The sequence below is a fragment of the Setaria viridis genome, chromosome 2 (assembly GCF_005286985.2).
Source record: "Setaria viridis chromosome 2, Setaria_viridis_v4.0, whole genome shotgun sequence".
NCBI lineage: Eukaryota > Viridiplantae > Streptophyta > Magnoliopsida > Poales > Poaceae > Setaria > Setaria viridis.
Window position 1 is genome coordinate 44,421,088 of NC_048264.2, and position 23,789 is coordinate 44,444,876.

Here is a 23,789-nt window from a genome sequence, read left to right on the forward strand (position 1 = left end):
CTCTAAAATCTCATCAGAGTAGTAAAATGGCCTTCCTTCCATCAGACAGTAGATCGCCCAAGGGCGGTCTGATCCCGTCAGTGTGCGCGCCGGATCGCGACACGTGTCCGGATTAGCCAACCAAACCCTGCATTGGCTGGCGTATTAAATCAGGGAGACGCAGCTCACCAACATGGGAACACTGTTATGAGATTCCATCGGAGGTGTATTTTCAGATGCTGCGAGATCGGTTCTGTGGCAAATTGCCCATGTCCCTGAGCTGTGCCTGCCGTACTATAATGCTTTTCTAGCGCTGCAAACTGTCACAACTGTTTCATTAGGTTACTGCAAGGATGGAATAATCTGCGTTAAGATAAGCTGGGGGATCTGACATTCCCAGATTTTAAAAATGCCTGGGGTGAGAGTCACTGACGTGATCAGAGAGCGCAAATAGTGTTTAGTAATATATGTGCTTCTTTTATATGTGATGCAAGCAACTGCATCACCCATTTGCCTCTTCTTGGATTCTCATCTGATTTCCCCTTGCAAAGGTTTAGTTATCTTGAAGTGACCAATTGGGCACCACTGTCAAAATCAATGACCCAGTAAGCGCCTCAGTAAAATTCCAAGGTTACATCATGAGTGGGACACCTTTCATCTTGATTCTTGACATGCGTGAGAAAGGCAGACATGCAAGGAACTGATGATGCGCCTGCGCTTAATACCAGTAGAACCCTAGGTTGCCTCTTGCCTGCCAGCTGTGAATGTTCTACAGGTCAACACCAACCAACAGCTCCTGCAACAACTTTTTGACACCAGGTTTGTGAGTGTTATACTGTTATCAATTGGCAACTTGAGCTAGGAACAGTCAAGAACAAGGGGTCCCCCCTTGCCCCCTCCAAACTATACGCCACATAATAAGCTACATGTCTTCAAATCGGTAGCATGTTTGGATAAAATTGGCACGATCTCTCCAGGATATACATACATGTCTTATACACGCTGCCTTGTTAGGATAAAATCCATATAGAATTGTATCCCTAAACTCGTACGTATGCTGTATCTTATTTTTGCTTAGGTGGAATTGTTCTCCCCTGGTTACAGTCAGCGCCATGATATCCCTCTACCACTAGTAAATCATGAACAACTTGACAACCCTCATTTCTACTCGTTTTAGCTTTTTTAGATACATCATTTTTCTATGTATTTAGACATAAATATATAACTAGGTGTGTATCAAAAGATGTGTATCTAAAAAAGTCAAAACGAATAGTAATTTGGGACGGAAGGAGTACCACCAATGGCACATAGCTTGCGAAGTTTAAGTCAAAATGTCAAATGGCACATAGCTTACCGCCGACTAATTTATACCAACTCCAACATCAATTAAAAGAACAAAAAACACTGAATCTGTTTCCATTTCCAAACTGAAATTGGCAATTCTCATCATCTCATTTCCATTTCCAAGCTGTTTATCCGGCTCATCTTGATCTCACATGTCCTCCAATCCACCAGATCAAACTGTCAACTGAACCAATACACAAATCACAAGCATACAAGCACACTTCTGTTTGCGTTTCGAAGGCACGCATGGAAGTCGGAACCAAGAAAGCGACCCACAAACACACGAACAAGAACCAAACCCCCAATCCAATGCATGGATCCATCAAGTGTGGGGGAGTGAAGGACTGTGGCCCGGGTCCAATCCGGTCGGGCAGGCAAACAGTTAAATATAGACCATAGACTCCCACAGTTTGACGTGATCTCTGCTGGTGCCAAGAAGCCCTTCTTGGCTTGGCCTACAGCACGGTATGCTCGCACATGCGCATGACACGGTCATCTCTTTCTCTCTCTCTGTCGTAGTTGCATCCAAGACCAGCAGCCCATTCCCTGTTGCAAAGCTTTACAGCACCTGTTACTGTACCGTGGATTCCTCCTGCTGGGTGGACTACCGGACAGGAAAACGAAAGCGTAGCGCCGCGACAGATTGCCTACATGGCTACATGCTACTGTATCCATCTAGCTAGGTAGATCTCAGTTATTATGGAGGCAAGTAAAGTTGCTGCTGCACATGAGATGGCAAGAACCCTAGGAAACATGCATGGCAGATTGGCAGCGGCAGCAGATCGGTTGGTAGAAGACTGTATCGCCAACCCAGCATCTCATCAAGCTCAGGCGCCCACTTCCTCCGTCAATTGCTTGCTAGGGCTCCCTCTCGCGTCCTGGTTTTCGATGGAACCAAACCGTCGCATTCTCCATGCGCGGTTTCACCAAACTGGAAGGGCCAACTGCAAACAAAATGGTTTTCTTTTACCATGTTCAATTCTGGATTGAATTGCGCACGCGTACACACACAGTACAAGCATGCGTTTGGTAAGAGCAAGGGGATACGATAAAAATAATTATATTATATGCTAATACGCATGCATATGTAGACGTCTGTGTGATATGGTTTGACTCGCATCTACGACCGGGCACTCGAGCGAGGCCCCGGTTGGTGCCCGTGTGAAACCAACCGGGCTCAATACAGAGCAGAGCACAAGGCTCTGAGGCGCCGAGCAGAGTCGAAAACATTGACCCCGTTCAACTAGCAGACACGCAGGCGGCGTGTCAGCCAGCCACCCGAGTACGTGCGGGTGCGGCTACGCCGGAGAAGTCAGCAGTCGCCAGTCAGCACGTACACCTCACACACCGACTGACCGACGACTCGTCTACAGGCTACAGTCAGCCGGGGCCCAACCAGGACCGGCTCTATAATTCTAAGGGTCCTTGGCAAGTATAAAGATAAGGCCTGTTGAACTAATTTTTAATGTCAAAACTAAGTATAAACTTTGCAATACATAATAGCTTATAAAATATAACAATAGTGTAACAAAAAAATTATAAACAATAACCATTATGATTACCTCAAATAAAAATATAATGCTTCAGTGCTTTATAAAAAACCGTCTTCGAGCATTTCTTGATGCAAAATCTTCAAAACCAGTATCAAAATTTATGTCGTCCAAAACATCCTTCTCAATGCTGCACATAGTCAAGTCATTCAATCTTTCTTGTGATATAGTTAATCTCAAATAATTTTTTAATAGTTTCAATTTGGAGAAACTTCTTTCAGCTAATGCTACGGTCACTAGAATAGTTAAGAGAATCCGATATGCAATTGACGAAGGATGGAATTAATGAAGGATGGAATTGCCAAGATTCTTCCTCAAGGCCGTAAGGCACTGCTCCTTCTACGCAATTGACGAAGGATGGAAATACTACATGAAGAAATATATTAATTAGATGATTGCTTTTTGACAAAATTGATGAAAAACAAAACGAAGATTGAACTTCAAATAAGCACTCGCCTCTGACCCTGACGGCGCTCGCGGCTCGCCTCTATCCTTTGACACGCACTTGAATCCCTGACGCGCTCCAGACGCGGCGCTCGGCGCTCGCCTCCTGCACCCGCGCGACAATGGCTTTGATCGCTTGATCGGATCGACGGCGGCACGGCCACGGAGTCAGGAGCGTATACGTATACAGAGTCAGGAATTGCACAGGCACGAAGCAATCTGGCAGGCCTGGTATAGGCACGGAGCAATTTAGCAGGCCTGATTTGGCACGGACGGAAGGCAAGCCGCAGTTGTTACGCGGGGTATTTAGAAAGGCCGAAACAAAGTCCACCAACCAAACTATATGTACTAATTATCTATATGGTCTTGGGCCCCCCAGCTTTATGGGCCCCGGGCGGTCGCACGGCCTGCCCCTCCCCTAGAGCCGGCCCTGGGCCCAGCTGCCATGGCGAGGAGGAAGGCCGCGAGCAGGCTGGCGACCGGCACCCGCGGCGGGGCTTCGTGCTTGACGAAAACATGGCAGATGGCTCCGATTTGATGCCTCAGCTGCTGTGACGGTGAGCGAGCGCACGGGGCCATAGCTTGGAATTTTTGCCCCGGCAAATGGGTGGCTCAACTTACCCGTCGTACGAATTTGGGGTGGTCTTGCTACTACGGTTTGAATTCCAAATAAATCTCTGTGATACAAAATTCCAGGTAAGAAGATCGTGGGATGTGATTGTAAGATTGTTCATTAGCTCCCATTCAGAAGCCACTTTCACAACTCCTACCTCGATGAGCACCCTCCGCCTCCGTCGGTGACCACCTCGATCCCAGCATCCAACAATACCTGCCGGTGGCCACCGGCAGCCACCCCCCTCCGCTTCCCCCTCTCGGTTCTTCCCTTGTTTGAGGGAGAGATCTCTCGCAGCTCCAGGGCTTTTCCTCTCTTCGTTATGGAGCCCTCTAATCTGGATTTGCGGCTAGGTCTGGATTTCTCTCATAAGGTACGATCTCTCTTGGGTGTCTCGGTCACCTCTACTTCCCCTCATGATAAATACAGTTTTTAGTTGTTGGCCTCGGTGACTCGTTCTCGGTTAAAGTTGTCTGAGGACAATGTGGGCTTCATTTTGCAATCTGTTCTTGGTGGTTCTGCTTCTTGCTTTGCAATTGTGGAAGTGGAAGAATGGATCTTCAAATTCAATGTCTCCATGAAAGATGTGGGTTTGCTTATTTATAAACTTGGATCTTATCAAAGTGATTCTTTCAAAGTGGTTTTTAATCTGTGGAATGAAAGAGGTTTGATATTTGCAAAGAATGTCATTGTTGATGCTCAGGGTTGTCTCTTCCCTTGGAATCATGTGGCTTCTAGGAAATCTCATATGGTTGATCATTCCAGTCAAGGCCGGATTAGTTCTTCTTCTCTGCCCTTAACGGGGGTAAATCGAGTTCCGCTTGGGCCCTATACACATGTTCAACACAGGCTTGCTACCAGGCAGAGGATCTCTGCATTTGATCGTCTTGGACCACACTCTCACTCGAGGAATTCCGGTGCCATGGAGCAGCCAGATGTCGTGCTAGTGAAGAACACAGGAGATCTGGGTTCAAATTTGAAATCGAATTCTGGTGTTCATGGCATTGATTTAAGCCTTAACCTGGGGTCTTCAATTGGCGCCAAGTTGCCTCGGCAAATCAGATCTCAAGGACCGTTTAAAGTTCCAGGGCTGCCAGTTATCGCGCCTTCGTTTATGGGCTGGAATGGTTGTTCTTGCTGCCTTTCCAATTCTCATCTGAGGTCCAATTGCACTTGGCCGGTCCGTTGTGGGCTTTGTTTTCAGCTAGACCATATTGCATCTTTCTGCAGATACTTGCCTCGGTTTCCGGGATTATCCTAGGATAGGAAATTTTCCTCTGCTATGCAATCATCGGATTGGAATGGATTTGATCTGGTCGGCTGGTTCTCCAAGGCCCCCTCTATGGATACTGGGCCCTCTAGTTCTGGGTTCCCACTTTTTAGGTGTCTTTCTGAGATGGGCTCAATACTTCTGGGTAGGCCCCAACCGCCGCCTGCTTTTACCATAGCTTGGAAGGTTTCCTCTCCTTCCTCAGACACCGACGCTGCCTCTTCACCTTCCTCGTTTGCTCCGGCATAGCTAGCCTCGACGCTACCATGTGTATTGCCAGATAGTCCCCGTGCTCGTGTGGAGGCTAATCCATGCTCCTCTCAGCAAGCTTTTGCCGCCGCTCATCCATCCTTGCATCGCCTTGAAAAAACCCCAGTCCCTGTTATAGTGCTCTCCGCCCAAGAACCGTGCTTCTACTCTGCATCCGCAATAGCGTTCAAGTTTGTGGATCCGGCGCCCTTTATGCCAAGAGGATGTCATTGCTTGATGGTGGGCCAAAGGAAGCCGACGACCAGAGTGGTTCTGGGAGGACGGCGCAGGCACAACGGTGAAGTGGCGATCGCCACCATTGAACCAATGCCAATGTTCAGGTATCCTTCCCTTCGATCAGAGAGCTTCTTGATGACTTCCTACGTAATCACCGTCAAGTTGGTTTTCGATCAATACAACCTTGTCCCTATGGTCAGGTCTATGTGCGCTTTAATTTCATCCATGACAGACATTTCTTGATTAGTGGCAGCCCCCATGAATATGACCAATATAGAATTTCTTTTGTTGAGCATAACAAGGGGTGGAATAACAAGACCACAACCATGAATTGTGAGGCCTGGATCGTGTTGTTAGGATATAATATTGATTTTTGGACTCAATCTAACATTGAGAAAACTGTGGCTGAATTTGGAAAATTGCTTGTCTGGGAGGAAGATCCTAGCAACCTAGCTCGAATTGTGGTCAAAGTTAGAGTGGTTGATTTATCTAAAATCCCTTGGTTCATGCTGACTTTGAGGGGGACTCATGGACTGCTCAATGCGAGATTCTTCAGTACAAAATGTTGGGAGGAGGTCCAGGTGATGAGGACCCACCTCTAGACGAGGTTGATCCTAATATTTTTGATTTCTTTAGCTATGGTCAGGCCTGTAATAGGGAGCTTCCAAACAATGATCATGGTGCTCCTGTAGATAATCAAGATGGCAATGGTGGGGCACCTCAGTGGGTTTTATGGCCAGATGGGCTAGATGCACAAGGTGACGATGTCTTCATTGGTCCACTTCTGCCAGATGGGCCAATTCCTGATGAAGCTGAGGAAAATGTTGGCCCAAATGGTCAACCTGTCCCTACCTCTGGTGAAGAACCAAATAGTTTGGCTCAAGCTAGAAATGGGCTTAACATTGATTTGAACATGGCTATAGAAGAAGATTTGGGTGGCATTGAGAACCTTATCCAAGCTGCTGAAAATCTGGAGGCTGAGCAGGAACATCCAGTTGATGAAGAGGATATAATTGATGGTACAGGTTCTTTTGATGATTCAATGATCAATGCACCTGCTCCTAATTTGGCTCAAGAAAATGTTCATGTTGAAGTATTTATTCCTCAAGACTATGGCTAGCCTGTCCATCTTATTCAGGAAGATATACAAGAAGATGATCTTATGGTGGACAATGCCCAGGATGGTGACCATGACCAACTTAACAATAATATGCAGTTGGGATTTATTGAGCTAATTGAACCAAGCCAAGATCATGTGTTTTCCTCTCTGCTCTCTGCACTAGTCTCCAATTCCTTCCAGGCAAACCCAGAAGCTGTGAGACAGTGGGCCCATTACTTCTCCCCTGGTGTGACCTCGCACAATGTGGATATCCCTCTTTTCTAGTCAGATTTCTTCACTTACCAATTGCTAAATCCTCTGAATTTCACGTGGGCCAAGAACTTTTTGACTTCTCCTGCTCTGGAAATGATTAGTTCGGATCAAGGCTCTATACAATTTAGCATTCCTGAAAGGTGTCCTCTCTCCAATGCTATTATTTGTCCTAAGGCATCTGTGGTGCCTGGCAACTCTGACCCAAAAGGAAAGTCCATTATTCAAGAAGGCACGGTGGCAGAACAACTAGTAAGTTCCTCATAGACCAACCATCCTTAGTTTTTAGCTTCTCCCTTGCAGAACTCAGTGGCTCTATTTGGTGATTCTTCTAACAACTCTCCAGGAACATTGTTGAATGATATTCTTCAGAAGGTCAACTCTTCTCCTGGACCTTGGTCTAAGTCCTTCCTCAGGAAGGCCGGCCAACTGGACAAGCCTAGGCAACAGGATAGCCCTAATAAGGCTCTTTCTGATGAGGACCTAAGAAGAAGCAAGAGACAGCAAACTCAGAAACAGGGTTACAAAGATGTGAAATATAAAGACAAGAACTGCATTGGCTGCTCAGTGGACCTCCCAACCCTCTCTCACACAATAATCAACAATCTTGGTGCCTCATTCTGTAAGGTGGACTCTTCTAAGCTTATTGAGGAGGCTCTGAAGAAAAAGAAGCTTGCAGCTCCCCCTGGCGGTAGGAAGCTGAAAAAAAAGACTAACAAGATTAATGATGGTGTATGTTTCAAAGGCACGCAAGAAGAAGCCCAAGAAGCAGTAATTATTGTTCTGAAAGGCCTCTTTATTTTCAGTTCTTTTGGTGGGTTCCATTTTCTTTTGGGTTCTTTTGCTCTCTCAAGGCCTGTAATGATAATGATGTTTGGGTTTCAGAATACAATCTGTCTTACAGCTATGTTATCCTTTAGCATGAGTGTTAATCACTGTTTGCTTGGTCTTGCCCTCTGCACTTGGTTTTATCGATGAATAATGTACATAATAAGAGGGTGTGGAAGGTTATGTGTTGGAATGTCAGAGGAGTAAATTCAGATAAGAAGTGGAACTCTATCAGAGATAAGATCCTTGAGGGTCAATGTGATATTATTTGTCTGCAGGAAACTAATAGAGAACAGCTTGATCCCCCTTTTTATTAGAAATTTTTATCCTCCTTCCTTTGACATGGTTGAATTCTTGCCTTCCCAAGGACCTCGGGTGGGGTGGCAGTAATTAGGAAATTTGCTTTCTTTGAGGGACAGCTAATCTTTTTGAATAGCTTTGCGATTTCAGTTCAATTTACTTCAAGCTTTAATGGTGGTGAATAGGTTCTAACAAATGTCTACAGTCCCTGCACTTCAGAGGGCAAGCAAAATTTCATTTACTGGCTACAACACATTCAAATGCCACACGACATTGATTGGATTATTCTTGGTGATTTCAACTTGATGAGGGATCCTGTGAATAGGAATAAACCGGGGGAGATTATAATGAAATGTTTATATTTAATGATGCTATAAGCGCTCTTGGGTTAGTTGAAATCCCGCTTCAAACTAGATAGTTCATGTGAACAAACAAGCAGCAATCTCCTCTGCTAGAGAGACTTGATTGGTTCTTTACATCCAATTCCTGGACCCTCAATTATCCTAACACTACGACAGCTCCCTTGATAATGGAAACTTTGGACTATGTTCTCTGTGTTATTAGTATTGGAACAAACATTCCAAAAGGAAATATCTTCGGATTTGAGAATTATTGGATGGAACACAAGCACTTCATGGACATTGTTAAACATGGCTGGTCTATGCCATTTCACCATTCTGATAAAGCAAAAGCTCTAACAGCTAAGTTCAAGAATTTAAGGAGGGTGCTTAAGGCTTGGCAGGCTCAGCTGTCTAGTCTCAAAACTAACATTTTCAATGTGAAGTTAGTCCTTTCTCTTCTAGAAATCATAGAGGAATTCAGAGACCTTTCTTTGATGGAATGGAATTTTAAGTCTATCCTGGAAGATAAGCAGGTAGCTTTACTAAACCAACAAAGAATCTATTGGAAACAGAGAGGAACCATTAAGTCGGTGAAATTTGGTGATGAAGGCATTAAATTCTTTCATACTAATGCAACCATCAAACACAGAAGAAATCTAATCACAAGTTTAGAAGATAATAATGGTCAATAGCAAACTGCACATCATGCTAAAGAGGCCATTCTTTGGGAGGCATATAAAGAAAGACTAGGCACCTCTGACCATCAGGCTATGCTTTTTGAACTGGAATAGTTCTGACTGTCTCAGAAGGTCTTCATTGTTTGAATGATCCTTTCACACATGAAGAAATTGATTTTGTTATAAAAAATTTGCCCAACGATAAGGCTCCAGGGCCTGATGGCTTCAACACTGATTTTATTAAGAAATGTTGGCCAATAATGAAGCAAGATTTTTATGATTTGTGTGCAGCCTTTCACGCTGGAGATATCCATCTTAGAAGTATCAATGGATCTTATATCACTCTCATTCCAAAAATTGATGGTGTTTCTGACTTCATGCCTATTTCTTTATTAAATTACTCTATAAAAATCATTACAAAGTTATTGGCAAATAGGCTGCAAAGAGTCATCATGGGAATCATCCACAAGAATTAGTATGGTTTCATCAAATCTAGAACAATTCAGGATTGTCTAGCATGGGCCTTTGAATACCTCCATATATGTCATCAATCTCATAAGGAAATTATCATTTTGAAGTTAGATTTTGAGAAAGCCTTTGATAAGACAGAACATGAAGCTATGCTGGCCATTATGAAACATAAAGGGTTTAGTCCTATATGGTTAAACTGGATGAGGGATATTTTCAGTTCAGGCACTTCCTCAATTCCACTTAATGGTGTTCCTGGAAAGACCTTCCACTGCAAAAGAGGGGTGAGGCAAGGTGACTCCTATCACCACTTCTCTTTGTCTTGGCAGCATACTTATTACAATCTATCTTGAATGATGCAAGAAGAGGAGGCCTTCTCCAGCTACCAATCGCTCTCCTTCACAGCCAGGATTTCCCCATTCTTCAATATGCTGATGATACCCTGATCATCATGGAAGTTGTCCATCTCAATTGCAAACTATCAAGGATATACGACAGACCTTTGGTATTTCTACTGGTCTTAAAGTAAATTACTCCAAGTCAATGATGGTCCCTATTAATATTGATGACGAGAGGTTAAGTCTCCTAGCACAGACTTTTGGATGTAGTGTGGGTACCCTGCCCTTCACATATTTAGGTCCGCCTCTAGGTCTCACCAAACCAACAATTGAATAATTCCTGCCTATAGTTTCAAGATGTGAAAAAAAAGACTAGTTAGTACTTTAGTTATTCTTTCTCAGACAGGAAGGTTGGAAATGACTAATTCAATTTTCTCATCCCTCCTGATGTTCTATATGAGTACCTTCTTACTGCATAAACAGTTTACAAGCAAGTGGATAAATATAGGAAGCATTGCCTTTGGAGGGGCTCTGATATCAACAACAAAGCACCACCCAAAGCTTCATGGGAAATGGTTACCTTGCTTAAAAAGGAGGGAGGATTGGGGTCCTGAACCTTCAAACTCAGAATGACGCACCGGTAATGAAAAACCTGCATAAGTTCTTTAATAGAGCAAACATTCCCTGGGTCCATCTTGTATGGGAGAATTACTATTCTAATGGGCGACTTCCAAATCATGTTAAGAAGGGCTCCTTCTGGTGGAAGGATGTTCTCAAGCTTCTAGATAAATTCAAAGGCATGGCTTCAATTTTGATTAAAGATGGACAAACATGCTAACTTTGGCATGATCTCTAGAATGATAGAGTTCCTGCTCAGGCTTTCCCTCAGCTATTCTCCTTCGCTAGAAGAAAATACATCACCATTCAGAATTCTCAGGCCATAAGTGATTTGGATCAACTCTTTTATTTGCCTTTATCTGGCCATAAGTGATCTGGATCAACTCTTTTATTTGCCTTTATCTGCATTGCTCTGGAACAACTGATTGACCTTGCTTCCATTATGGAGGATCTTCAAATCAACTCTGATCCTGATGTGTGGACATACATTTGGGGTTCTCCCTCATTTTCTTCGCAGAAAGTTTATAAACATCTCACTGGTCATAGGCAAGTTCATCCGGTTTTCAATTGGCTCTGGAAGTCAAAATGTCAATACAAGTATAAAGTGTTCTTCTGGCTAGTCCTCCGAGACAGACTGAGCACCAAAAACATTCTGAGGAAAAACATGAACCTGCCTTCTTATGATTGTGTTTTATGTATGAATGGAGGAGAGGAAACTCTATTCCATCTACTACTTGGTTGTTCTTTTGCTCAAGAATGTTGGATTCTCTTGGGGCTTTTCATCGATATGTCTGCTGAGCCATATGACATTTTAGACAGTTTTAGAGGGCAGCTGCATGTTCCCTTTTTCATGTAAATCATCATTCTTACAAGCTGGTGCATTTGGATGTCCAGAAATGACCTGATCTTCAAAGGAATTCAGCCCTCTGTTCAAGCATGTTTAGCACGCTTCGAAACAGTTTTTGCTCTAGTTATTCTCAGAGTAAAAGAGGAATGAAAGTCGCCTATGTTTCAATGGCTAGACCAATCTCTGTAATTTTTCTTATTTTCCTTCTTTCCTTCTTTGTTTCTTGAACTTTGCCTTTGTGTTGTTATTGATACTTTCTTAAATATATAATTAATCAGTAGGGAGCTTTCCCTCCTGTTTCATTAAAAAAAAAGATTGTTCATTGGTGTATTTTGTCCAAAAGATACGGCGGTAGAAGTGTCAGATATCGGGTACGCGACGCCGGGGTTTGCAGTAACAGCGGCCTGTCAAATGGATGAGAGATGCAGATGGAAAAACAGGCAGGAAAACCTGATACCGTTCCAGGGAGATGCGTAGCTACGGCGTCCCAACTAAACGCCGCCGACCATTTCATTGTTGGTTTCTTCTTTCTTGGGCAGACGCACATGCACGGCACATCCGCACATGGAAATGCTAGTCACCTCGCCATGGGTGTTTAGATGGGGATCTCCTCACAGAACTTTTGGGGTTTACTTCGATCAAAATTATCCCTTATCAAGACAGGACATAATGAGTTTCAGGACAGTAAAGGGCTAAAGGCCCAGTTTGGATCCTGAATTTTGGAAACTCACAATTTCATGGGAGGCTATTCTCTTGTTATGTGAACAAAGAAAGATCATGTGCGTCCTAAGTTCCAACCAGGTCTGAACTCTGAACATCAAGCGATCATTCAATTTAAGCTATGCGCATTGGCAGTGATGGACTTGCAGAACTGAAATAATTTGCAGTCTTTGATTCGACCTGACTGCTGTGTTTCCCCAGAGTAACAAAATTTTGGGTTTCGTTCAGATTTATCAGACCTCAAATTTCAGAAACCCGTATCCACTTTGGACAATTGGACTTCATTAAGATTATCAGCTCAAATTTCAGAAACCATTGGTGTACAGTTTCTTGCCTAACATTCCTGCTACAAACTCAACCAACAAACAGAAGCTGATATCTCTAAAGCATTCTTGTTTACCTTCAACTTTCCGCGTTTGAAGCACACGAAGCCCTGATATTGTTTTCTTAGCCATCTTATGCATATACGATGTACCAAGAGGCCCATGGCTTGCATTGCAATCACGGTGCTCAATGAAGCCAATCAGTGGTGGTACTATATTTCCACCACACCCTGCAAAAACACAACGAAACCAAGTCCATCAGTGACCAGATGGTTTGCGTAGGATTAACTTGGCAAATGCAATGAAATGGCATTAATGGAAACAAGGCAAGACCACAAATCTTACCACCCAAGCAACTATAAAAATACAGCTGGCAGCAACTAAACTGTCTCATCGATGAAAACCAGTACTCCCATTAGGATGTCTGAAGTGTGGTACAACATATGCTGCTTCTGGATGAGGATGGTATACAGTTTGTGGCATGTTGGCTGATGAAAATGCAACCCTCTGCTGATTGGGTCGAAGCCCCCTAAAATATGCAGGTGCATGTGGCCCAGCCATTCCTCCATTTTGATGTCGGAAAGCCATTGTAGTGTTGAATAGTGCATCTGGATGGCTTCCACCAGGGTGAGGCAGGAAGACGTTAGCAACTTCACGCAATGGAGGCAATTGGGGCCTCTGAACAGAAGGATGCTGTACTGCAACAAAATTTCCATGATTTGCCTCGACATGAACAGCTGGAGTTACGTGTCTTCCTTCAAATTGAGTGTTTCTGCCACCAATTTTGTTCCGTTGCTCAGAAACAGCTATCCTTTTACTCATCCCAACTTCTGTGCTAGATAGAACCTTGTTGAGGGGAGCAATATGACATTTTTTCTGCAAGGTAGCATGATTCTTCTCCCTGTTGTCATTGCATAGAGAACTGCTATGACCGGTGCGAATGCTCTTATCCAGGTGGCCTTGATTTTTCTTTGCCCTCCTACCACCAGTGCATTTTTTTCCACAAGGCGCTTGGGACCCTTCTTTCTTAGATCTTTTATTAGGCAGATCAAAATTGGAGGATTGCGCAGGACGTTTTTTGCCTTTATCCACTTCAGTGATATTAGATCGGAATTCAGGCCTTCCAGATCGAGACCTGTGCTTTTCCTTTTCCAACTTTTTCTTGCCCTTAAGAGCTACGAAAGATAGATAAAAAATGGAATACAATTAGTTAGGTTGAACATGTAGATGATGGGCTTGAAAACTGAAATAATCATTACTAGTTGTAGCTTGGCTCAATAGAGACCCAGAGCTCACATATTTCACAGAATAGTTGCTAATTAGACACAATACCATGCATGAATGGTTCCCTGAGCTGGAAACCCTGAGACTCACAATTGTACTTGATTCGACATGAGATACAGCTGGCAGCCTGGCTCTGCATTTGGACCTCTAAAGCATCCAATGTCAATTAATAGGCAACCTGAACATTAATTTTACTGCCTACTAATTACTATATATTACTAAGAAATGCTCGTATGTAACATCTCTAGTTTTGCTCAACATACCAAAAGTATGTCACATTTGATGAACGCTAAATGTGCATTACCATCACACATCAAGATTAGTAACAGTGAGTTGAGATCTCAAGCAAGTGCATACAAGAAGACCAAGGGCAACACTAATTAATACAGATATATCTAAAAACAATCTTGAGAATGGAAATTACTGTTTCCTGCAGATTTAGGTCTATTCAAAGCACGAACACGCCTTGCATCATCTCCTCTGCTGTGCTTCTCTTCTAGAACCTTCAGCCTTTCTGCTTCATTTGCCCAAGGCTAGATACAAGACAGACAAATATTGTGAATTTGAAAATCACACAAGTCTATACTATGGATAATGTTGATATATAATACAAGGTATAAAAACATCATTTGAGAAATTTGTAGATATCCTCCACATGAGAATTGCGTAAAACTGAGAAATAAATTTTGCACATCCCATTTCTACCGATATATGATATAAGGTATGAAAACATATTTTGAGAAATGTGTGGATATGAAAACATAGTTTCTTTTATTTTTAGAAGCACAGGTTTCCTGTAATTCCATTACTGTATACAAAGCTTCAACACACAAACTGCAAGAAACAGAATTGTAAACATGAACCTGCAATGTATCATGTATGGCCATTACTGACCCTGCTGGGCTGCTGGCAAGTTCCATTACCCTATTATATTTGGGAACAGCAGTAATAATTCAAGCAGATAGCTCTTGCTACCTGACGAAAAGTCATCATTCTGTATAGGTTGCGCCCTTTGACAAGCAGCAGATGCAAAGTTGATAATTTCCCAACTCCTTTGCTCCAAAACACTTGAATCTACTGAATTGAACAAGCAATGTAATATGTAAATGACACACAGACTGAAATAACAGTATTACAAAACTGTCCCATCAAACCTTACCGTGAAAGTGTGTTGCTGCTTTTCTTTACCATAACTTTCCTTAATGACTTTGCCAGCTACTATACGCTTCCCTATACATTTCGCATGCCTTTTTCCACTGTCAAGGTTATTCGAAGGGAAGTTTGTGTTACCATTTCAGAGAGGCTTCTAGATCAGATTACACAAATGCAGATGGCTACCTCTTCTCATACACCTTCTGTTTGAATAGGACAGCATCGCCCCTACAGACATCACCTGCATTGAGAGAGTATACATGATGGTTGCCCTGGATTATTCACCATGCAGTTCAATGAAAGTTTATTTAATTAATTCCAAGTAAGACCACACCTTTACAGTTGATACAGAACGATGACCGTGGATAAATTCTCTCTGGATCTCCATCTTTAAACCTGTCAAAAAAAAAGGGGCAGAAAATATTACATGTGTGTGTCTTGTTCTGAAAAATATTGCATCGCTACATCTAGGCAAATCAAATGAAGCAAGATTAAGGTCATCTAGCTAGGTGTACTCTCCGTTGCATAAAAATGTCAGGTAAAAATAAAACAAAATATTGAGAACAACAAGTGGCACAGGAACTGCTGTTCTCTTAAATTGAATTCCGACAGTTAAACAAATGAGTAGATGAGCGTCAAATGACTGAATAAACTCAGGAGTGGGAAAGGGCTATGGAATTAACCTCCAATGAAGCACTATTCTGTCTACACAAGTGGCTAGGTCCCCAACTTGGCTAAGACCATTCTTCCTTAAATACGCCTTGCACTCCACAAGCTTAATCCCCTCCAGACTCCTCCCACCTACAGGACAACTTATCAGCTTATCTAGGAAAAAAAAGCAGCATAACAGCATAGAACAAAATGATTTAATTATGTTCACTCCTGAAGCACATTGAGGTGAGTTAAAATCAACAGTAGTACAAGGCAGTGTCAACATAATCTCAAATATGACAGGGATCGTATCTAGCTCTATTTGAAAACCAGTTTCCCTTGGATGTCTGATTTAATATTTTGGAGTTGTCCATAAGAAGAAGAAATAAATAACAGCAGTCAGTCACAAACCATACGAGCAGAGACAGAAACAAAAAGGGACGGACATAAGCTTACAATAGAAGGATTGTGGAATAACCTACAGCCTACCAAGCATCTGGAGCTAAGCACATGACATACTCCTAGAAGCCAAACGATGATTTAGCGTGTTCCTGCTAGATTGGGGGTCTTGGTTCCTTAAACTGTCGAACATCACTAGAATGGAAACATAAGCTTCAAGGGGTTAGCCTGCTGAAGTATCTGTAAATTTCTCCTGCCATCGGACGATCAGATTGGCACACTACCGCGGCACAGAATTCATACCACTACACGAATGGTACAAATGCACAAACAGGTCTGGTTTCCAGCTCTCTACGGCTGTACGGCATCTAATCCCGTTCCACGCTTCCACCACTCGAGATTGTCGCATAGACTAAGACTACTATACCAACTTCTGACTCTTCTGAGTATATGATGAACAATGCGTTGCAACTGGGGGGGGGGGGGGGGCGGCGCGGTGGAGGGAATCACGGAGATTACTGCGGAGGAGACCGGCGATTTTGTTGCAGGCAGCCTCACTCCGATCCGCGCCCAATTGCTCAGCCTTAACCTCCGCCTCAGCCCCCGACTCCTCCTCGCTCTCCTCGCCGCTGCCTTCGACATCACCGGCCTCGCTGTCGCTGTCGCTGATTTCGACGAAGTCCTCGTCGCTCGTGTCCTCCTCTTCCTCCGATTCTGAATCCTCCTCATCCTCCGACCTCGACTCTGACTCCGCCTCGGAATCGGAGGAGATGTCGATCGCTGTATCGCGCTCCTCCACCTCCACCACCACAGGCGCAGCCAGGGCCGCGGCGGCGGCGGCGCGCCTCCGCGTTACCGGCATCCCGGCGCTCAAGTGGAGAAGCTTTTGCCCCCCCCTCGTCGCCCTCCGATTGCCTCCCGCCCCTGCCTTCCCCTTCAGCTTCGCCTCGGAATGGAATGGGACTAGATTGCCGTGTGGAGAAAAACGTTTGCCTCCCTGTCGCGACGAGTTGTCGCTTCCTTTCCTTCCAACGTTTAACTGTCGCTTACTCTGCTTTCAAATTTCGAAATCAAAATTTCAAAGCCCAGTGCATTTGCATCGGCATGCTCGACGCATATGGACGGCTCAGATGAGAGGAATAATAGCTCGTAGCACTAATGCTTTTTAGAAAGAAAACAAAATGAATAAGAAGCTTCTTGACGACTAAAATTTATCTCGTTTGCAATTACAAATAAGGCTCCGTTTATTTTTTAGAGCTGTCACGTCAAATATTTAGATACTAATTTTTAAACATAAACTAAAGAGGTGTTTATACGAGGAGCTAAACTTTAGCAGGATCACATTGGATGTTCGGATGCTAATTAGGAGAACTAAATATGAGCTAATTACAAAACTAATTGCACAAATGGAGTCTAATTCGCGAGACGAATCTATTAAGCCTAATTAATCCATCATTAGCAAATGGTTACTGTAGCACCACATTGTCAAATCATGGACTAATTGGGCTTAATAGATTCGTCTCGCGAATTAGACTCCACCTGTGCAATTAGTTTTATAATTAGACTATACTCCTAATTAGTATCCAAACATCCGATGTGACAGGTGCTAAAGTTTAGCGGGGGTATCTAAACACCCCCTAATTACAAAACCAATTGCACAGATAGAGGCTAATTTGCGAGATGAATCTATTAAGCCTAATTAGTCCATGATTCGACAATGTGGTGCTACAATAAACATGTGCTAATGATGGATTAATTAGGCTTAATAGATTCATCTCGGGAATTAGCCTCCATCTGCGTAATTAGTTTTATAATTAGCTCATGTTTGATCCTCCTAATTAGCCTTCGAATATTCGATGTGACATGAATTTTAATCCGAACTAAGGGCCTGTTTGGCTTCAGGGTGTTAAAATTTAACACCCGTCACATCGGATGTTTAGATGCTAATTAGGAGTATTAAACATAGAGTAATTACAAAACTAATTGCACAGATGGAGTGTAATTCGCGAGACGAATCTATTAAACCTAATTAGTCCATGATTTGACAATGTGGTGCTACAATAACCATTTACTAATGATGGATTAATTAGGTTTAATAGATTCGTCTCGCGAATTAGCACAGGGTTCTGCAATTAATTTTATAATTAGTTCATATTTAGTTCTCTTAATTAGCATCCGAACATCCGATGTGATACTGTTAAAGTTTAACACCTCGTATCCAAACACCCGTCGAAACACCCTCTAAGTTTGAATTCTGACACTAGCATGATTGAAGAACGTACGGACGGGCACCGACTTCTAGTTTCTAGTGCAGTTCAAGGGTGAAACATAATAAAATTAGAATGCTAAGAAATACAGTTCTTTTTAGATATAAAAAAGGTCTGAAATGGTTATTCATACCTCTAAAATTTATGCAAAGTTTGTTAATACTATATTTTAGTACAATTTATTATTAGGAGTAGAAAGTAGAAACAATTAGAGCTTGCCAAATGACATGCTAATATCTTCTGGAATTAAAAAAACGGCACATCTTCATCTCATCAATATATACACGAAGGAGAACCTGATGAACAACATAACGATCACTCACTTTCATTTGTCAGTACAATGACACCATGACAATGCCAGTAAGTGAATATATGTCCACGCTCCAAACACCAACCTGGTGACCGCAGCTAACTTGCTCCAGTTCCAGGAACAAGCATTACAAAGTTGTTCCCAAAATCACAACGACAGAACATGCCTATTCTACGACTGTTAGAAACATCACATGTTGCAGACATGGGTGAGATTTTTCCTTTTTCCTATTGACTAAATGATCAGTAGGCAGACGACGACAATCGCAACTCTATACTCAAATTAGTGACAGACCAGGTGCTGCTAGAACTCAGACGCCCTCGATATGCAACTATGCAAGCTCCAGTCGACGGTTCTGTAGCCCTGTTAATTTGCCTGTGAACCAAGTCGGCAAGGGCTAGGGTGGTGTGAACTTGTGCTGTCGTTAGAGATTATCAACAGCTATCTCATCTTTGACAGGGACCTGCTGGACATGCCATGCAATAACTTGACAAATCCGAGAAAGCTCAATTTCCCATCCGTATGCCTGATCCAATCTTGCAGAACAACATGCAGCGGCACCGAAGGGCTGAGGCCCAATTCCTGAGAGAACGAAAACCAAATCAGGAAATATGGGAGGACAAGCCAGATTGATGGACTAGAGAGGGAAAGGAAGGTCACATACAGAAGCGAGTTCATCAATTACAATAGCACGGTTGCCATCCTTCTCAAAATGTTCATATGCGGATCGCGCATGTTGCTCCCATCTATCCAATGCTTCGAGCTGGTGCACACTAACTGCTGCTGCACAGAACTCCTGAAAGTCCATTCTTCTGTACTGAAGGGCGCTCAACTGAAAAGAAAGTTAAGTTATAAAGTGAGTGGTACTGTTTCTGGATGAATTAAAAAAATGTCATCATAAGATTAAAAAACAAATGTACCGAAACAAGAATCTCCTGAACTCGTGATTCCTTCATCGCATCGGTAGCTTCTCTTGTTAAGGCCTAAACAGCATGAAACAAAAGGAGTCACCAGATTTACTCAAAATAAATATGACAGGCTATATCAGAGCTCTATGATGAACTAACCATTCTGATATTGTCAAGGGTGATGCATCCATTTCTATCTGGTTCCAATAAAGAAAACTGCGCCTTGAGATAGAAAAGCTCATCAACAGTTAAAGTTTTTGATAGAGACTGCAGCAGATCAAGAAAGATCATACATTAATAAATGCATATTACAGATATTAAACACAGAACAATTATGATATACTTAACAAGTAAAGCTTCTAAGCACCACATAGAACATGAAGTATTGGCAACAGAAGTCTATGTTAAGAGAATCCGAAGCAAGGGCCATATCTACCCATGAAATGCTGCCCCCACCAACTTAAACCACATACATTTACGCAAGCAAAAAGTTCAGATAATGGTTACCATAAAAACTGTAGTGTGCATTGATCAACAGGATTTAATAGGGAATTCTTAACCACTACTAAACAAAACAGTTTAAAGCGCACCCATACAAGCCTTTCAGGAGAATAAATTTGGTGTGGCATAAAGCGAGTGACAAAGAATGAACATCATACATGCATGTACAACAAAAGGATAAAAATCTGAACAAAATTTTGAAGTACTGACCCTCAGAGCAGCTTTCCGTAAAGATGAGGAACGGATATAAGCTTTGATAAGTCGGAATATAAGGATGTCCAATGGCAGCTTAATGTCATTGTAATTTCTGATCCACGGATGACCTGGCAGAAGAAACATGGATACTCACAACAATGTAATATTCATTAGAATCTGTCTGGATAAAATGAAACTCACTTAAAGCTTGAGCTGCAGTCATCCTTCTACGTGGATCCTTGCAGAGCAACCGCTTAACAAAATCCATTGCTTCTGGAGTTAGAGAAGGCCATGGTGCCTCATTGTAGCTGGGGTCAGCTTTGAGAACAGAACGGAATATGCCAGATTCAGTGCGCGCCCAAAATGGACGACTGCCGCAAAGAAGGATATATGCAATTACACCTATACTCCATACATCAGCTTCTGTGCTGTAGCATCTATGCAGAACTTCTGGAGCAACATAATAAGCACTTCCAACAATGTCATTTAGCCTCTCATCTGCATAAAATATTAGAACCACATATTTAAGATCTTTTTGCCAGTGAAAGTGTGAATACTACAATCCTTTTTGGTCAAGGCAATTAGAGACCAGTAAGTTAACAAAAACATAGTTTGACCGGTAAGCAGTATACCTGGTTTTACAAAATCTGATAAGCCAAAGTCAATAGCCTTGAGATGGGAATTCTCATCTTTCGAAGTGAAAAGAAAGTTCTGAAAAAACGGTATTATATTTTTAGAAACCATGATAGCATCAACAAAGGAAAATACTAATATTAGAATATATCCACAAAGAAATGAAAAGGGAGAAAAATAATATAAAAATGCAACAAATGTCTCAAATAAACAAGTCGCGTGCAACAGTACAATGCACCAGATTGATGGATGTAGTGTATAATGGTATGAGAAATAAACAAGTAGTTACTACGAAAAGTAGAAACTTAGCAAATTCTAAACCTCATTGAATCATGAAATTTGCACTAATTGCAGAGATGCAGATAAACACATCACCTCTGGTTTGAGATCCCGATGAACCACTCCTTGAATGTGGCAAAAAGCCACAACATTTAATATTTGCACCAGGACAGCTTTTGCATCATCCTCGGAGTACTTCCCACCTCTAAGTCAAATGCAAAACAACAGTTCTATTGAAGCACATATTTCGATGAGAACTATAGTGTTATTTCAAAAAAAATGTTCACATTCAACATACCTGGAAAGTATTCTATCGAGTAGCTCTCCACCCTCGCACAACCTACGCAATAGGAGAATGGATTGCATGTTAAATACAGAAAAAGCAGCTACCCAAGGATCAGCAGCAGCAGGGTATAAAAGAATATAAATGCAAAATAGATAGCTAATAGAAGAAATCATTCAAGGCCCAGTAGACCTTAGAGATCAAATTTGGCAGTATGTAAATACTATGGAAGCTTTTACACTTTCCAGAAATGATTAAGGTTTGTCGGGGAAAGAGAAGCATAGCAATAACTGCTTCTCGCGAAGAACATTTATGTGAGTTCATTTTCATCGTTAAGTAGCAAGTGCAACTTCTACCAGATTATATACAATCGTTGCATATTATCAATGCTTACTTTGATCCAGCATTGTGAGTGTTACTCGGAAACAGAATAGAAACGTCAAGTTAACCAGTTTCTAGCGTTCATTCTGTTTCATGATTTTTTATTTACTGTTGTGAGTGCCAATGATGAGGGATAACAACACTAAATATATTGTGGAAGACATCCTCATATAATACGAAACATCAATCAAGAGAAATTTATGACTTCTTAGATCGTGGAAGCTTACTCCATTACTATATACACATTCTCGGTGTCCTCATAGGCATCATAAAATTGGACCAAGTTCTTGTTTCCTGCCAAAGCTTTCAAAATTTTAACCTCCCTTCGGACATCCTCTATAGCAATGGATGTTGTCATCTGATAAAACAAAACAGCAAGCAGTGGCTGATGTCAAGAAGGTGTTCATATAAGGAACCAAGTTCAGAGTTCAGACAATGACTAATTGAAGCTCATAGCAGAACCATAAGGAGATTAAATCAGTTCGCACAAAATATATCATAGAACTATAATGCCAAGTAGCTGGAACCTTCTGGATCAGGGAAAAAATAATGCATAAAAGTTGTGAAGCATCAAATTCAAGTTTCACAAGTAACAAACAATGCCCAATGCATCCATGTCTCATCATTTGAGTAGGTGCATTTGCAGCACAAAATCTTATATGCCCAATCTACCTAGAAGGGCAGAATGCACAGAACAGAAAACCTTAATCATCCTAAGGGCATGCAATAAGGTGTTCGCGGTGCAGATTGCAGAACCTTGTCAGGTCACCACAAAATTTAGTAAAAATTTTTGTTCGAATTTAGTATTCTCATGTCACGAGAACATATTAGCCGTCAGCAATTAGCAAATCTAAACCATCTCAAAATCTCCAGATGGTCATTGTTTTTCGAGAAAAGTAGCATGTGTATGTGGTATCTTAAAATTCACCGAGAACACATCAAAACAAAAATGCCAGACTAGGCATTGCGAAAGCTGCACATCACCTTTGCTTTGGGGATGACCTTGACGGCGACGGACTCCCCCTTGCGCGCGCCCTTCTTAACCGTGGCGGCGCACGTGTAGCCGAAGTGTCCCCGTCCGACCTCATCCCCCATGTCGTACTTGGCCGCGAACCCCTTGTTGAACCCAAACCCCTTGTCGAGCCCCCTGCCGCCGCCGCCGCCCTCCCCCTCGCCGCCGCCTTCCTCGGGGATGGAGGGCCGCGGTGGGCCGTGCCGCCGCGCGAGCGCCGCCCTGATGTGCTTGGCGGGCGACGGCGGCGGGAAAGGCAGCCGCAGCAGGCGCCTCGCCGGGGTGGTGGGCGCGGAGCCGGCGCCCGCGCCGGGGTGCGCGGGGGAGGACTTGCGCGGGGACGCCGCGGAGCCGCCGAAGAGGCGGTGCGCGGGGCTCGGGCTCGGCGTGGAGAACGGGAAGAAGGGGGACACCGCCCAATGCTTCTTCCCCGGGGTGGCCGGGGTGGCGCAGCCCGGGGGCGGGGTCGCCGGCGCGGCGCGCGGCGGCGAGCTGTCGGCCTCGTGGGTGAGCGGCTTCGCGTGGCACCCTCCCATGTTGTGCCTGCGCCGGGGGTTGGCGCGCTGCGTTCGGGATCTGGGAGGGGTTGGGACGGGAGCTAGGAGGAGGCGGTGGAGGGAGAGGCCATGGCGGGGCGAGAGAGAGAGAGAGAGAGAGAGAGAGAGAGAGAGAGAGAGAGAGAGGAGGCGAGGAGCTTTGGGGGGAGTGGCGAGTGGGGACTGCGGGGAGTGAGGCGAATTGAAACGGGAAGGTGGGAGAGGAGTAAAGGCAGCGAGGTGGCGACGCGGGGTCGGAGCGAGAGAGAGAGATTAGTGGAGCTGCCTGGCTGGTGGGGCGTTTAGTGCTTTTAATTCCTTTTTTCTCCTTTTTCTCTTTTTGTTTGTTGGCTTTGGTGCCTGAGTATGGTAGTACCACTTTTTTTTTCTTGTTGATGATTGTGGTTAGCTTTTGTAGTCAAAATCATTATGATGAACTTGTGAATGGGTGGAACAAGGGAATTTCTATCCATTTTAATTTTT

At 43.2% G+C, this 23,789-nt stretch overlaps 2 protein-coding genes across 2 annotated transcripts; both read right to left on the reverse strand.

The window, feature by feature from the left end:
* Positions 1 to 12,457: 12,457 nt before the first annotated feature.
* LOC117841953 (uncharacterized) lies at positions 12,458 to 17,105 on the reverse strand. The gene is made up of 9 exons (XM_034722277.2): positions 16,521 to 17,105; positions 15,635 to 15,752; positions 15,286 to 15,347; positions 15,138 to 15,192; positions 14,959 to 15,055; positions 14,775 to 14,873; positions 14,224 to 14,332; positions 12,861 to 13,690; positions 12,458 to 12,745 (listed from the first exon to the last, which is right to left on the reverse strand). Exons 1-8 carry the CDS (start codon positions 16,861 to 16,863, stop codon positions 12,906 to 12,908), a joined length of 1,668 nt encoding a protein of 555 aa, XP_034578168.1. The 5' UTR covers positions 16,864 to 17,105; the 3' UTR covers positions 12,458 to 12,745; positions 12,861 to 12,905.
* A 1,463-nt stretch (positions 17,106 to 18,568) lies between these two features.
* On the reverse strand, positions 18,569 to 23,482 carry LOC117845247 (CDPK-related kinase 5). The gene is made up of 11 exons (XM_034726213.2): positions 22,743 to 23,482; positions 21,986 to 22,116; positions 21,393 to 21,434; positions 21,191 to 21,299; positions 20,815 to 20,893; positions 20,384 to 20,680; positions 20,198 to 20,310; positions 19,646 to 19,753; positions 19,499 to 19,561; positions 19,243 to 19,410; positions 18,569 to 19,160 (listed from the first exon to the last, which is right to left on the reverse strand). Exons 1-11 carry the CDS (start codon positions 23,304 to 23,306, stop codon positions 19,020 to 19,022), a joined length of 1,815 nt encoding a protein of 604 aa, XP_034582104.1. The 5' UTR covers positions 23,307 to 23,482; the 3' UTR covers positions 18,569 to 19,019.
* Positions 23,483 to 23,789: the final 307 nt, after the last annotated feature.

Bases quoted from the DNA above. Each gene is read 5' to 3' on its own strand.
- LOC117841953 (XM_034722277.2), bottom strand. From the start codon at position 16,863: ATGCCGGTAACGCGGAGGCGCGCCGCCGCCGCCGCGGCCCTGGCTGCG. The intron at 15,193-15,285 runs GTGTGGTCTTAC...CTCTCAATGCAG, and splicing joins GTTCTGTATCAACTGTAAAG to GTGATGTCTGTAGGGGCGAT. The intron at 14,874-14,958 runs GTAAGGTTTGAT...TCAATTCAGTAG, and splicing joins AGCAGCAACACACTTTCACG to ATTCAAGTGTTTTGGAGCAA.
- LOC117845247 (XM_034726213.2), bottom strand. From the start codon at position 23,306: ATGGGAGGGTGCCACGCGAAGCCGCTCACCCACGAGGCCGACAGCTCG. The intron at 22,117-22,742 runs GTGATGTGCAGC...TTGTTTTATCAG, and splicing joins AGGTCATCCCCAAAGCAAAG to ATGACAACATCCATTGCTAT. The intron at 20,894-21,190 runs GTGATGTGTTTA...CCGTTTTTTCAG, and splicing joins ATCGGGATCTCAAACCAGAG to AACTTTCTTTTCACTTCGAA.